The sequence below is a fragment of the Anomalospiza imberbis genome, chromosome 3 (assembly GCF_031753505.1).
Source record: "Anomalospiza imberbis isolate Cuckoo-Finch-1a 21T00152 chromosome 3, ASM3175350v1, whole genome shotgun sequence".
NCBI classification, from domain to species: Eukaryota; Metazoa; Chordata; class Aves; order Passeriformes; family Viduidae; genus Anomalospiza; species Anomalospiza imberbis.
In genome coordinates this window covers 50,288,173-50,302,979 of record NC_089683.1, presented here as the reverse complement: position 1 = coordinate 50,302,979, position 14,807 = coordinate 50,288,173, and the positions used below count along the sequence as shown (strand labels likewise).

At 44.5% G+C, this 14,807-nt stretch overlaps 1 protein-coding gene across 1 annotated transcript in view; it reads left to right on the top strand.

Moving 5' to 3' along the window:
- Window positions 1-10,272: 10,272 nt before the first annotated feature.
- MAN1A1 (mannosidase alpha class 1A member 1) overlaps window positions 10,273-14,807 on the top strand; it is a 137,899-nt gene continuing 133,364 nt past the window's right edge. Inside the window, exon 1 of the mRNA XM_068184355.1 lies at window positions 10,273-11,025. Within this exon, the coding sequence (XP_068040456.1) occupies window positions 10,435-11,025 (591 nt within the window). The 5' untranslated portion in view covers window positions 10,273-10,434. The remainder of the gene's footprint in view (window positions 11,026-14,807) is intronic.

The following is a 14,807-nucleotide window of genomic DNA, read 5'->3' as shown; positions in this document are numbered from 1 at the left end:
GGACATGAGGGATAGCTGGCTTAGGGTCTCCTTCTTGCCTCTGGCTAGTGCAAGAGACAGCTATAAAGGCATCCTGCCCAGCTATGGGTTGTGACTATAGCTGACAATTAGTAATGTCTTGTAACAGCATCTGGTTTCCTGACATGGTGCCTCAGGGATAGATTTTTGTTCCCAAAAGTCTGCTTTGTGTTTATTCCCTCTTTTTCTTCCACACAAACACATCCCTAAGATCTTCTCTTTGCTGTTACTTTTCCAGCAGTCCATTTACCACGTGGTCCATATTCCATGGACAAATCACTATATTTGTGTTGTTAATCTTGAATTATGGTATGTCAGGCCTCTAGTTTCCCCTCACAGAAGAAAAATACTGCACCAATGACCCTTGCAGAATATGCCAATAGAGCCATCTCCAGGCTGGGGGGAGATGTTTTCTTCTGTGCAGGTTACAAAAGGATGGGATAGTGCCCACTGTCCTTCAGGACAACTGGATATAGGGACACACTGTAGGTAAGCCTGTAGCCTGAGTGTGGCACCAGCCCACGTTCCTAATCTCCCACTTTTGTGGTGAGATGCTGATGGGCTTACATAGAGCTATTGCCTGACTGTGAGACCAAAGGATGGCTACATGTGGCACAAACACAACAGTGATGGAGTGAACAGCCAGAGGTGCAAGAAGACCTTGTTGGTAAAGGTGTGGTTGTTGAAGTGCCTTGTGGAGGCCCCTGTACAGCCCCAGCTGGACTCTTAATAGGACAGGACTTGTGAGAGGCCAAGTCAGCACTGGCCTTCCCCACTGCAACCATCCTTTTCAGAAGCAGAACAAAACAGCACAGTGTTGGTCATTCTGAGGAAAACACTTCACTATTAATTTTTCTGTGCACCTGAGTTCTGCAGTATCATTCCACTATGAACCGAAACAGAAATGCGAGGCAACACAAGACAGAAAATCTTTCTTTGAAGAGATATGGTGAGATTGTAGTAAAAGATATCATGACACCAAACCACTTTTGATAAAGATTTTTAAAGACCACTCTGTCTGTTTTTTCAAAAGCAGTCTGTTCCAGCTCTCACAGAGGTAAAGGATAGGTCATGCCAGCCCAAACCATTAGAGAAATATGATTTTACCCTGCTGTTAGCTAGGATGGATTTATTCTTTCTTCCACTGCAACTAGAGAGAAAACTAAATTACTCACATTTGCTTAAATGTGATATGGTAAACTTTGTTGCCCACCAGAAAACACCCCTCACTGGTAAAAAAAAAAAATCTAATTTTAAAGATCTGTTTTTCAGGGCAGTTTGAAAATCAATGTCTTCCTAATATAGGTCAACAATAAGGTGTATGCCCATGAAAATTAATTGCCTCTATGCTAACCCATGGGGGAAAAGGGTGGAACAAGGTAAACCTGTATTAAATGGGTGATTCTAGGAGCATGACAACCTTACCCAGATGCCTCATGCTGTTCTGTTTGGAATTTGTCCTCTGTGTTCATGTACATACGTTAACAATTAACTAATTTTGCTGTCTCTTGTCTGTTAATTTGAATATATAAGGGGAAAGAAAAGCCAAATTATTTTCATTTGAGCAAAATAGCTAGTGTCAATGTTGAGTCAAAAATAAGGAACAAACCACGCATATTTTTCAAACATAGCCAATCACTGGTTAACTTGAGAAAATAGCAGATATTACCTCTTATGGTAGATATAATAGCTAAATATACTGTTGTTCATTCACTGTTAGTTAGACTGTTACTTTCCATGTTTGCAACTGTGCCAAAGGCAGATTCCCACCCTGCTGGCAGGGACATTAAAGGAATAGCTTGTATAAAAGAGAACTAGAGAAACATGCAGAGGCATGAAACTACTAAAATCTTAGAGGACCTTGTACCACTTGTCCCCAACTTTGTAGATTTGACTCACATACAAACATTAACCCTTTTCTCCAGACATGCATGGAGACCTTCATGCCACATATACCAATCTGAAAGTCAAAAATACATTATTCAGTCTTCTGCATCTTTTTTTGAGAGAGAAGGATTTCCTTAAAAAACATTTGCTTCTGACTCAATAATTATCTTCCTTTTTCATCCTTAAATATTTTTCTGAGTCTCATCTTAAATTGAAATCTGCCTGTCAGAAAGCTACTTCAGTCTTGTCATTCTTGTGTTTGGGATCTCACACTGCCTGGTGCTTTTGAGGGACATAATACACTCTAAGATGCCCTGCATTCAGCAAAGCATTATACACTGCAAACTCAGGGTTGCAGCAATGACCCAGAGCATCAGGTGACATTGAAGCTCGACAGCTGTCAATAAAGCAGAAGGCTCAGGGACAACTGGACATATGTGGAGGAGAAAGGAGACCTGTGTTTCAGGAACACAGACAAAAAAGTGAAATAAACCAGAACTGGCCTAGGATACATTGTCTGTGGTATACTACAAATGCTGGGTAAGTAACTGAGCATTGAAAATGAGGAATAATTTAATTTCTAAGGAAAGCAATGCTAAACTTTGCACCCCAAAACAATATTTCACCAGGATATCAAAATAAACTCCATACATTAGGTCTCACTGTGAAATAGATTAACTCCAGCTTTACAGCTGAGGAAACTAAGGTTCACCATCACACAGACAAAAAATAGCAAAGCTATTTTTCTTATCAAGGTTTTCAGTAAGATATTGGTCTAGACAAACAGCAAGAGCAAAGGTCAGATTAGCACCGATTTTTTTTTTTCTGCATCATTTAGCCCAAGCGGTAAATCAAACAAAGACATTTCAGCAGGATAAGGGATCAGATTGGAAGCCAGGCTGAAATTCCTGGATTCCATTTAGGGAAGACAAATAATTCAGAACTGTGTAAGATCTGAGCAGTCACGTGTGCATTGTGCGCACATGCACCATCTGCCAGTTTGCAGCCAACAGCCATTACTTGGGGAGGGATTTTGCAAAGAAAAAATTCATACAGCCCATCAGGTGGTAGCTGGACACTTCTGACGCAATATGTGTCAAGGTGAGTCAGAACACACATGGCATAAACAGGAAAGAAAAAAAATATTAACCCTTTGTCACCAAAAGGCTTCTGTGTCTTGGAGTAAGAGAATCCACCAAGGGCTGGCTGATGGAACTGGCCACACTTTTAAGCAAAAGTCTGTGAAACAAAAATGTGTCCTAATTACAAGCACTGGAAAAAGTGCACCGCTGTATTCCAAATGAAGAAGCCAGTAAGCAGTGGAATATTTTCAATAGGAAAGATTAACTAAAAAAAAATCTAAATATTGCTTATAACCCCAAATCTGTAACAGATTTACAGAAAGAGAAAGAACCTTTAAAATACACTCAAGAATTAAATATATTCATAGTAATGCTGCAGTCAAAAAGGGCACAGTCAGTAAACCACATCTATACTTCTATTAAAATGTGCTGTTGAGCAGAATTAACTCATCTGGTTAGGGAAATACATTGGGAAGAGGGGCACAAGAACACCGCTTCCACTGTTACATGAGGGCAATTTACATAATCCATATGTCATCACATGTGTTCAGGGTTAAAAAAGCACAAGAACATTGGTTTTTATGAAATAGTCAGGGAGACATTGAATGGGAATTAAAATTTTGTACAAATTAAGCACAGCAAGTATAAAAATATAAATTACTAATTTGCAGTGTCCTTTGTTTTTAAGATTTCTTGTTGATACTTTTAGTCATCTACTATAGCATATTTTTACCCCTTAGAAGGTTTATCAGGTTAGAAATCTCTGCTCTAACCACTTTTCCTTGAGGCTACAAACCAACAGAGCCAGATCTGTTTTGCAGCCAAGATGAACAGTTACTCCAATTTAGTGGCTGCTAAACAGTTGTTAAATGGCTAATGGCCGTATCTTGTTTTCAGCCAACACTTCTCCCCCCTGGTTCAGGAAAACGAAACCACCTTGGAAAGGACAGGAAGGCTGTTTTCCAAGGACCCTCTTAAAAAATTTTGCCTTCTTGTCTCGATTTAATCTTGTCAGAATCTACTAAACCCATACCTATAAATGTGATATACAAACTTAATGACAGTGAAAAAAGAGCTGATGGGAGTTCCTTTAGTTGCTACAGTCATGGTTCTGGCATAAGACGTGTTAGTGCTATTGGAGATAATTAAGTCCAAAGGAAACCACAGCAGTAAACCACTTTCAGTCACTCACAATCCACTGAGATTTGTCCCTTAAATATATGCCCAATTTGATGGTCTTTTACCTTTCCTGGGGATTGTGGGTATGAAGTAGGAGGCAGGAAGGAAAAGAACAGCAGTCTCACTCTAGGTAACAGCAGTCTCTTTACTTCTGAAGGAGAAGTGAAGAGAATATGTACCTGTCACGACTTTTATCTCTTAAAGATCTAAGGTCCAGATGGAATTTCATGGGATGTCTCCAAACAACTTCATCCTTAATTGCTATGCAAATAATTGCATGAGATTCTGAATCTTAAATGCTAAAATACCATAAGAGCTAGCTTCCATTTCTTAGTTCCATGGCTAAAATTTTCTTCAAGGATGTGAACATCGATAAATTTCTGGAAAGATGAATAAAGTTTGTTGTTCTTTTTCTTTCCATTACTTTTATGTCTGCCTCTCCCTTGCACATTGAAAACCAAACCATGTCTGCTTGCTTTGAGGGAGTGCAAAAGTCTCTCACTATACAATTGAGATAAATACTCAAATACTAAAACAATTATAAAAGGATAAAAAGCCAGAAGCAAAGTGAGATATTCTCAAAGATGCCATCTGAGGCTGAATATGATATACTTTATGCTACTACTGAATATAATACTGGAAGAAGTCACAGTTCAAATTCTAGATTCAGGTTTCTTGCAATGTTGAAGACAATTGTTTTAATCTTTGATGTTTTAATAGAATAAGAGTCAAATATTTTCTTCAGACAGGATTTCATGCAGTTCATTTACTGTGCCTTCTGAAATCTTGGGGAGGAGAGAAAGGACAAAGCTTTTCTGCCCTTAGCTGGGTGCTTACCTGGGCAGTTTCAGCAAGCTTCCCAAAAAAACACTGAAAGCTGCATGCATTATAGAGATTTCTTTTGGAGAAATGAATGATCTTTTCTCTCAGGTACGGATGGAAGATATTTCCAATTATACTGGTAGATAAGAGACCTCTCGTAGAATTGACAGCCATGCCAGAAAAGAGTTGAAAAAGTGTTTATGAAGGTTTGTGAGCCTAGAGCTTCACGTTCCTTCACATTTATTTCTACAGTATTTATAAAGTTTAGTTGGTTAGCCACAATCATCTCATGTGTTAGGCTAGAGGAAATGTTTGAGAAAGAATGTGAGAAAATTTAATTTTCTTTCTTCTGTTTTTCATCCTTAAATAAAAGACCAATCTTCAACACCCATCTCACTGGGAAGTAAATAATCAGGTGTCTTCCGTCTCTCAGACTAGTGCCCTAGCTCTTAGGCTGTAGGCTCCTCTGGAAGTGAAGCATTCTTCCTTCAGGGTTGTTAAGCAATGTACAGTGGAAAACTTTTCTCCTCTTTGCCTTCAAAGTCCTGCAGTGTTGTAGGTTGGGTTGGTTTAATTAGGGACTTTAATAAATGTTAGTTCGGTTGTCTCTGTACCCCTATTTTCCCTCACAATGGTTTGCTCCAAGCTGTCTACCACATGTCAGTCTTGTAGCCACTCCCTGATTCTTCTTGAAAGTTCTGTATCAACCACCCCACCTTTGCAATGCTATTTGTCCCAGAACACTCCTCTGTTATGTTCCCATAGGTTGTTATGTTCTATGTCACTCTCCTGTTGTCTGTCCCTATTGGGCAAGGGGGTTTTCCACCCCTGTCCGCCAGCCCCCTATTTAACCCAATGCTTTGTTTGTCCCGGCGCCATTTTGCCCTTCATCGGCGCTAGGAACGGCTGCTCCGACCACTGCTGCGACCACGCAGGAAATAAAAGTTCTCGTCCTTGCCGGCAAAGTGTGCCTCTCTCGTCCCTTAATTTCCTCTCAGCGTGAAGCTACAGAAGCTGCATACCCATGCCGGGACACTCCGCAACCCTGGAGCGCCCATCCATGTGGCAGCTACGGTCTCTGCAAGGGCAGCTCTAGCTGGGCTTTCCAGCTGCTTGAGGCTGTAGCGGGTAAAAGCCGCACTGCACTTGTCTCTGAGTCATAGCACTACTTCAAAATGAATAGTGGTGGGGGATGTGGATGTTCCAGTATAAAAGAGGATAATTTGAATCCCCAAAGACTACAAATATGTCAAACACACATCTCCATCTCTGGTCAACACTTCTCTCTTCTGAGCTCTTAAAGAAAAAGCATCAGGCAGTCCTGTATTCTCAAAACACTGAAGATTGAACAAAGTTTCTGTGGCTGTGAATCACACTTTCCTCACAGGCTGAATTCAGAATTTGGCAGCCAACCGTCAAAATCAGAGAGATAGAGAGCATTTCATACACATCTGGTACTCAAATGGTCGAAGCCTCCTTCCAAACAGCACACTGGGTGTTATGAATCCAGCTTGTCTGCCTTGGGAACCCTAAGTTTGTGCCACATTACTTAATCTATGAAGAGCTGGATGTCTAAATTGGGTTTATGAGTCACATTCCCAAAGGCAAACATATTAAAAGTATCTCTGAAAGCTGTGTTAAAGTATTGCATTTCAAAAGGAAGCTGTCAATGTGTTTTTACAGTAATCTTAAGTAGAACATAACACTGGGAACCCCTTGCAAGGGAGTGGCATTGTAACAAACTCACTGTCCGAGAAGATGTATCAGTAGGTATCTCAGGTGAATGGGCCCAAAAGTGGGACAACTGTTAATTCTCTTATCTGTGGCATGTATCTTTCAGACCAAGCTGGCTAATTCCTTATCACTACTATCACTAGATAAGATCTAAGGCTGGAACCATGACAAATTAGGTATAAGTCAATTAAAAAAAAAAAAAAAAAAAAAGAAGAAAATATTAAGATAAGAGTTTGTTTTTTTCCCAGGTCTTTCAGTCAATATGTAACAAATTTCCCCATTCAGAACATTTATTACAGAAAAGAGTCTTGTTCCTTATTTTGTAGATCTCCCTCTCACCACCTCTCATGTATCAGTTCTAGCTTTCTATAAATGCTTGACCTGTTCATGATTGCTGGAAAATTATTCCTGATTCTGCAGCTGAATCCACAGGAGTAGTATTTCCCTCCATGGGAGGGATACAGTCCAGTAAACTGGGTAAAATCCTGCCTTACCCAGCATAGCAAAACAACTGCCCAGAGACTGTTTTTTTTCCCATTTTAGCTGATGTCATCCAGGAAGTAATGCAGCTTGACTAGCAATAAAACACAACCCAAAGTATCAGGCAGTTCAATATCCGCTAGGTGGATGTGCTGACAGAGTTGTATTCAAAGAGGCTCTTCAAGTGCAAGTCCTGGTGCAGGCAGGTGAGCTTTCCACTCCTGTCTCTAGATTAATGCAAACACCAAGCTTCTCTTGTTTGTATTTTATTTGGATTTTTTTACACTGTTTAGGTGCCTATGAACATGACTTAACTTTATAGCTGAACTGCCTGTTGGACACAGCCAGTTGAAAATGAGCATTGTACAGACCTTCATTTTGCCACTTGGAATTAAACGTATTTTACTCTGAGATACTCATTGTATTTTCGAGGTCCTTGGAATACCTTGTGCCTGAAGTAAATTAGTGACAAAAAGCCTGAGGAACTTGTATATCAGTGTTGGGTTGAAGCAGTTCTTTTGTCTTTCAGTCTCTATTATCCTCACGTTGTGAACAGCTTTGTATGCCAGTAACTTTACATGCTTCAACAGTCCCACCGAATAGTTCCCACATGACCTTACTGGTAACTTTAACATTAAGAGCTAACAACAGGAACACTGCATACAAAATTTTGTGTCCTGCTCAGAGAAGGAGGAATGATCATCTCATCATTGAGGTGATGGGCTTGAGAATTTCACAATTTCCACCTTTGCATAGAAAATCTTTGTTATTGCTTCCCTCATGCTCAGGATGTCCCAAAGACAGTGATGAGTGTGGCAGTGAAACCCCTGGCATGAGTTTACACTTTGGCCCCTAGCACTTAGGATGAACACCAAAAGAAGGCAAAAGGCTGATGAGTCTCTCATTTTAGGAGACACAGGAGCAGAACCCCATGTGATAGTATTTTCTACTTCTTCATCCGTTCATAAAGTGCTACAGAAATATGGCAACCTAAGGAATGACTTCAGAATACTGAAGGAAGGCATTTCTTCCAGCAATAACTTCTGCCTCCAAATATTATCATATAAGTAGTGATGAGTTTTGAGGGCAATCTGTGAAAAATATTGCACGCCCACATGCACAGTGAGTGAAGCAGTATATGCTCGCTGAAGCTGAGAGTGGTATTTCACCATTTAGGAAGCTTTTTCATTAGTCAACTGTCTTTCAACAGCTAAACCCCATATTTGCTACCTTAAATGTTGCTTAAAAAAAAAACAACAAAAAAAAACCCCTCCAAAATCACCATGGATTCTTATCTCCTTTTCCAAACAGTCTGATTTCTTCAACCCTAAACAATTTTGTCTTGGCACAGCTATTAGGCTACGTTAAACATTTCTGGGAAATGTGTGTCAAAGTCAGAGTGCTCATTGTTTAGTTTGAGCAATAGTTTCACATCTAAATGTGGGAAAATACTCAGGAAAAAGTAGGATTTAAAAGAAAACCAGAATAAAAATGAAATTGAATTACTGATCTCACTGAATATGAAGTTGGGCCCCTGATCCTTCAGTTTCATGTATAATCCTGAAACTTTACAGAAGCATTTGCTTCTATACTTAGGGGAGTTTTACAGGACTCACTCCATCATTTCTATATAACTGTCTTCTCTGAACCTGTTTTTAATTAATCTGTTACATATTCTAACTTCTAAAGAAAGGGATTTGGAAAAGCATTGGGCAGCAGTCTTGCTTTATTCCTATTAAGTCAGTGGTAAAACTCCCCTTAATTCCACTGGGAGCAGAATTAGATCCATGCCAAGCCCATTTTCAAAATCATGTCTTTAAGGCTTACACAATGCCTTCTCCCTGCCCTTGCTGAAAGCACAGACTTCCCTCTACCGTTTTTTTTTTTTTATCCCTTGCAAAATAAAGCCATGGAAATACACAAACAAACCAACCTCAGCGTCCTAACTTCAGGCACCAACATATCTCAATGCTTTCTTTCTGACTGTGTGGTTAACATTTTGGGAGAAATGTTTAAGATTACAGTGCTGAACTGCTGTGAAACTCTAGGTAGACTCTGAGTATGTTCGAAAAGAGTTGGAGATGAACCCTGGATACTGGCTGGATTCCCATTTTCTGTTAAAGTGACACAACATTTTATTCTTCTCACACGCCTGCAGTTTATTGCATTGCTCTGTAACATGGGCAAAAACAATAAATCGGTATCTTTTTTTTTTGTTTGGAAACTTTCCCTCTCAATGCCTGGGGAGCTTGATGCAGTAATTTGATCCACTATCAAACACGATATTTCCTCGTGCCAACACACGATGGTCATTTTTACTTGCATAGATGAAAAGTCGGATTTTCACATTACACAGATATATACCCTACTACCTCGGACAAGGTGCACTTTTACCTACAGAAAAAAAAAAAAAAAAAACAAAACCAAAAAAACCCACAATAAATAAAATTAAGCTCTGTTTTCCTTACAAATAATAGATCAGGGCTTGTCCCAACCGGTGGGTCGGGAGTTGGCCCCGGCCCCGCCATGGCCCCGCTCCCCTCGCACCGGCCCCGGCCCAGCGCACGCCCCCGGTCCCCGGTGAGTGCGTGCACGCCTGTGCACGCGCGCCCGTGAGCGCGCAGGCCCCCGCCGCGAGCCCGTGCGGGCGTACACGCGCGTGTGTGTGCGCGCACCGGCGTGCACGTGGGTGCGCGAGGGCGCGCCGCCAGCATCTGCCGGTGCCGCGCAGCCGCCCGCTCCGGGCCGCCGCCGCCCACGGGGCCGAAGAGGGCGCGCCCTGCCGCCGCCGCTCCCCTCCGGCCACGGCGGTCCGGCGGCGCCCAGGGAAGCGCATCCCGCGGCGGAGCCCCGAGACCCGCGGTCCGGCAGCGCCCGCGCCCCGCCCCCCCCGCCATTGGGCCGGCGGCGGCCCCGCCCCGCCCCGCCCCGCCCCCGGCTGCCAGGCAGTTCCGCGCGGGCGGAGCGGGGAGCGGCACCCGCGGCGGCGGCGGCCCGGCGGCAGCATGGGCTGGAGCTGACAGCGCCCGCTCCGTAGACGCTGCCGAGCGCTGCCGGCGGAGGAGCAGAGGGAGCGCGGCCGCGGGGAAGGGAAAAGTTGCCGCGTCCGCCCGGGGAAACTTTGTGCAGCCGAGGCGGGGAGGGGGCGGCGGAACCGAGCCGTCCGGTGCGGTGCGGTCCCTGCGCGGCGGCGGCGGGGCGCGCAGCGCGGCGCTGAGGCGGCGCGGGGGTCATGCCCGCCTCCAGCTTGCTGCCGCTCTTCGGTAGCGCGGCGGGGCCGGGGACGCTGGGCGGCCCCGCGGGCAGCGGCGCGGGCGGCGGGGGCAGGAAGGCGGCGGGCCCCGGCGCGTTCCGGCTGACGGAGAAGTTCGTGCTGCTGCTGGTGTTCAGCGCGTTCATCACCCTCTGCTTCGGGGCCATCTTTTTCCTGCCCGACTCCTCCAAGCTTCTCAGCGGCGTCTTCTTCCACTCGGCCGCCCTGCAGCCGCCGCCGCCGCCGCCCGGCGGGCAGCCCCGCGCCCCTCCGCAGCCCGGAGGCGGCCCGGCGGCGGCGGCGGCCGCGGGCGGGGCGGGCAGCCTGGAGCGGATCCGCGCGGACCACGAGCGGGCTCTGCGGGAGGCCAAGGAGACGCTGCAGAAGCTGCCCGAGGAGATCCGCAGAGACATCCGCCAGGACAAGGAGAAACTTCTGCAGGACGCCCGCGGCAGGAAGGAGGCGGGTGCCCCCGGGCTGCCCCAGCGCCTTTTCCGCCAGCCCGTCGGTGCCGTGGGGCAGGAGCCCGCTGACCTCGACGTCCGGCAGAGGAGGGAGAAAATCAAAGAGGTGGGTGGTGGCGGCTGTCGGTCCCACTCCGGGGGATGTGCCTCGACACTCCCGCGCGGGGCAACAGGTCTCTGCCGGGTCTGACGGCGGTGTTGGGGGACCCCTAACCCCTCCTGCCGCCTTCTCCCTGCAGGAAGGGGGTCTTTCTGGCCGGCTGTCCTTCGGTAGCCGCAGCGCAGGTCGTCGGCATCGCCCGCGGTTGCATTCTCGCAGTCCGCGGTGCGTTCCCGCGCTGCCGGCTCTGTGCCGGCTGTGCCTCCCTCCCTCCCTCCCGACTTTGCTGAGTTCCCCCAGCTGTTGCACCGAAACCCGGGGAGAGAGCAAAGCCCGACGAGGGTTGGCAGGCTATGGATCGTTTCGCGGGGCGCCGAGGGCTGGGGACAGCGACGCCGGGGAGAAGGAGCGGCGTGGGTCCGCCTGCGCTCCCCATGGGATGTCCTGGGCTCGGCCGGTGAGCGCCAGGTGCCTCCGCGGCACCCTGCCCGTGCCGCACTCTTGGCAGAGGAGCTGCCCGGGGCTGTCCGGTGCCGCGCGAGTGCGGGTGCAGGTGCGGTGCAGCGCTCCAGAGGTGTCGCGGTCTGTCTCGGGTTCGTGCGGTTCACTGTTCAGCGGCACCGGCTGTCTAAAGAGTTGAGGGCATTGGCGAAATACAGTCAATTTAAGTTGCAGCAGTAACGGGTCAGAGCTGTGTCTGCTTTGACAAATTCCTTCAACTGCCTTTTTTCGGTCCTGCTACTCGGTTTGTCCAGGTACTGGTTTAAATCTTTTCTTACAAAAATTCTCCAAACTGTGTCTAGGTAATGCTGTCGTGGGCAGAGCTTGACAGGGTCCTCTAGCAGAAGAAGAATTCACTTGATAATACAGTTCAACTTCCCATCAGTGCTGGCTGGTTTATTTATCGAACTGACAATTTCAGCTGCCTGCAGAGATTAGGGTTTATGAATTAATTAGTAGTATATATTTCATGTTCTGTGGTGATGGAAGTGAGATAGGCGAGAGACTTACTTCAGAGTATTTCAGTATTTGTGAAACCTGGTTAGCCTTATTTAAAATTATTTATTTTTATTGTGTGTTTGTACAGAGTGCTCTGAAAAGCGAGCTGTGATATCACATGGAGCATCATATAATAAGCTCTCGCGAATATCAAGTTGTGTTCTGTGCTCTGGAGTCCTTGTGTCACTAACTATTTCAGCAAATTGTGTAGCATAGTTTTAAGTCATTAGCAGCATGTACCAATGCAAAGGTATTTTGAAGGAGAAACTCTTAGGAATACACAGTACAGACCACATCTTGAAGTGTGCAGAGAATATGTTGTCTTCTGGTTTAGTAATGCAGCCTCCCTGAGGCATATGGAAAGTTCAAAATACCGGCAAACTCTTTTTCCAGCTATGTAATATTGCCATGTAGAAGTATTTAGAAGTAATGAGGCCCCAGACCTGATGTACATGATTCTGTGGTACAGAAGACTGCAACGAGTAACTAAACAGGAGGAGGAAGATAACACTTAAACATGCTGCTGTCCTGCTGGTCCCACTGTGTGCCTGCTAGTCTGAGTTACCTTTTATTTCATGTGGATATGCATGTGTATGTGTACTTACGAACGTATGGCCAGTATCTCTTCAATTTCTTACTCCCTTTCCTTTCCATCCTCTTTCTCCTCCACTTCCACACAGAGCATCAGTTTCACAGTAGCCTCCCCAAACCAGTTTTGGCTGTTTAAACATAGGAGATGACACAGAGACTTCACTTTTGTCTCCAGATCTTTGCTTTCCTTCATGACTCAGTTTAAGTCCTCAATACTGAGGGTTGTTTCTGAGAGTTTCTTTTCCTCCTAAATCATTATGTGACCTTAACATCTTGGTTCCTTACTTGCTTTAGCATTTTTGCAGTACCTTGCCTTGTTTGATTTTTGTTTTTTTTGAAGAATATGTTTTTTCCATTGACAGTAAACCAATGTTTCTGTTCTGTGCTAACTTATTTCACATTGTTTCATGTGTTGTTTTTTGTTGTTGCTTTTCTTTGTCTTTTTGCAAGTTTTGGTCCCCTTTTTTTATATTGTTACCTTAGTGTCAAGATGGATTTATAATCTGGATTTAAACTTAGTTTTAAGACTTTAAATAGTTTTAAATTGTATCTTTTTAAAGTATGAACTTTTGTACTCTACTGTAAATGCACAGAAACCAGAATTATCCCTTGAAGTTCTTCTCTTTGTGCCCAGTGGTTGCATGCTGGAGATGCAAACAAAAAAAAAAATCTTTCTGCTTTCATACTCTTTTTGAGCCTGGAATTCACATCTGCATTGTATGATTTATGTCCTATATCTGATCTAGAACTCAAAATTTGAAACTAGTCTTAGTGATATCTTTTACAGAAGGTAGCAAGTTACTTTAAAGGAAAAGAATCCCAAAAAAAAGTTTGTTCTTCCCTGTGTTTCTGTTCTGGAAGGGCTCCGTCCCACTAACATGCTGGCATAAAGCTGAGAGGGGAGATACCTTAGAGGTGTTTTGTCCATTTACTGTTTTAAATGTTGACATATGTGTTTAGAAGTCCAGCCAGTACAATATCATTTGCAATCACAAAGCAATGAAATGCTGTGACTTTATAGCATTTCTTGCCAAGTTTTGTAGTAGAAATTTTAACCACTTTTCTACAGCTTGCTCTTTTATATTAGAAAAAAAAAAAAACAGGGCAAAACTTAATCCAAGAGGGAAATATAAAGGTTCTTGAACTTCTCTTAGTATTTAAACCAACATAATATCACCAAAAAGAAATGCTAGATGCTTATTGAGCAAGTAAAATACTTGTGGAAACATGAAGAACTAGAAATCCTGTTGCTGTCATTTCTTTTCACCCTGTCAGTTTCTTTTCACCCTGTCAGAATTATACGGTTGCTCTCAAGGTCTGTGTGTGGGAACTGTCCCTCTGTGTTACACCTCTGGGGCCTGGCTGTGTGCAGGGAAGGGACGTGAGCCAGAGACCAGCAATACTAATGGGTGCTGTGCTAGTCCTCTGTTTCTCTTCTGTTGATGTGTTACAGGCAAACTGCGAAGAAAGAGCAGTACTGCCAGCAGTGGGGCTTTCCCCAGTACTTCCTGTTCAACTGCTGTCAGTTGCTTGTGGCTGCTGATTTTTTTTACTGCATGGCCTTATGTTGCCTGCCCTGGGTGTTGTCCTCATGCAGGATGCCTCAGGGAGGCTCGAGCAAAGAAGCACACTTTGAGTATACCTGCACACTTGCATTTGCCAGAACTCAGGTTCTTCTGTCAGTTCCTCCAGTACACCCATGACTTGGAGCAAAGTCTGGGTCCCTGGTATGCCTGTGGCAAGTGCCTTCTGTGGTATCTGTTCCCTACCTGGAAAAAAGGAGTGGAAGGCAATGATGATTCCATTCCACTCAAGTGCAATGTCTTCCAGTCTCTGCTCTTGTCACTGTTGGTTGTGGCTGGACATCATTATTCCTGATGTCAGGGGAAGACTTGCAGGTGTATAGGTAGTTGATATAAGCAAAAGAAGTGATTAGAAGAGAATGATAGTAGTGGAGAGATGCTATGAAGGCAGGAGATGCATTCTTTTAATTAGGAAAATCTGATTTTGAGTCTTCTCCAAGTCTCATTCCTCTCTCTTCCAAGGAAAAACTGTGCTGGAATTATTTAGGTGTTAAGAAAACAGCAAAACCTAAGCTCTTGTTATTTCAGAGCAAAAGAATAGAAATAATGAGTGAGCTAGCTTAGGTACTAGAAGCTATGTAATCACATTAGTGTGGTGCTCTGCCCAGACTAATT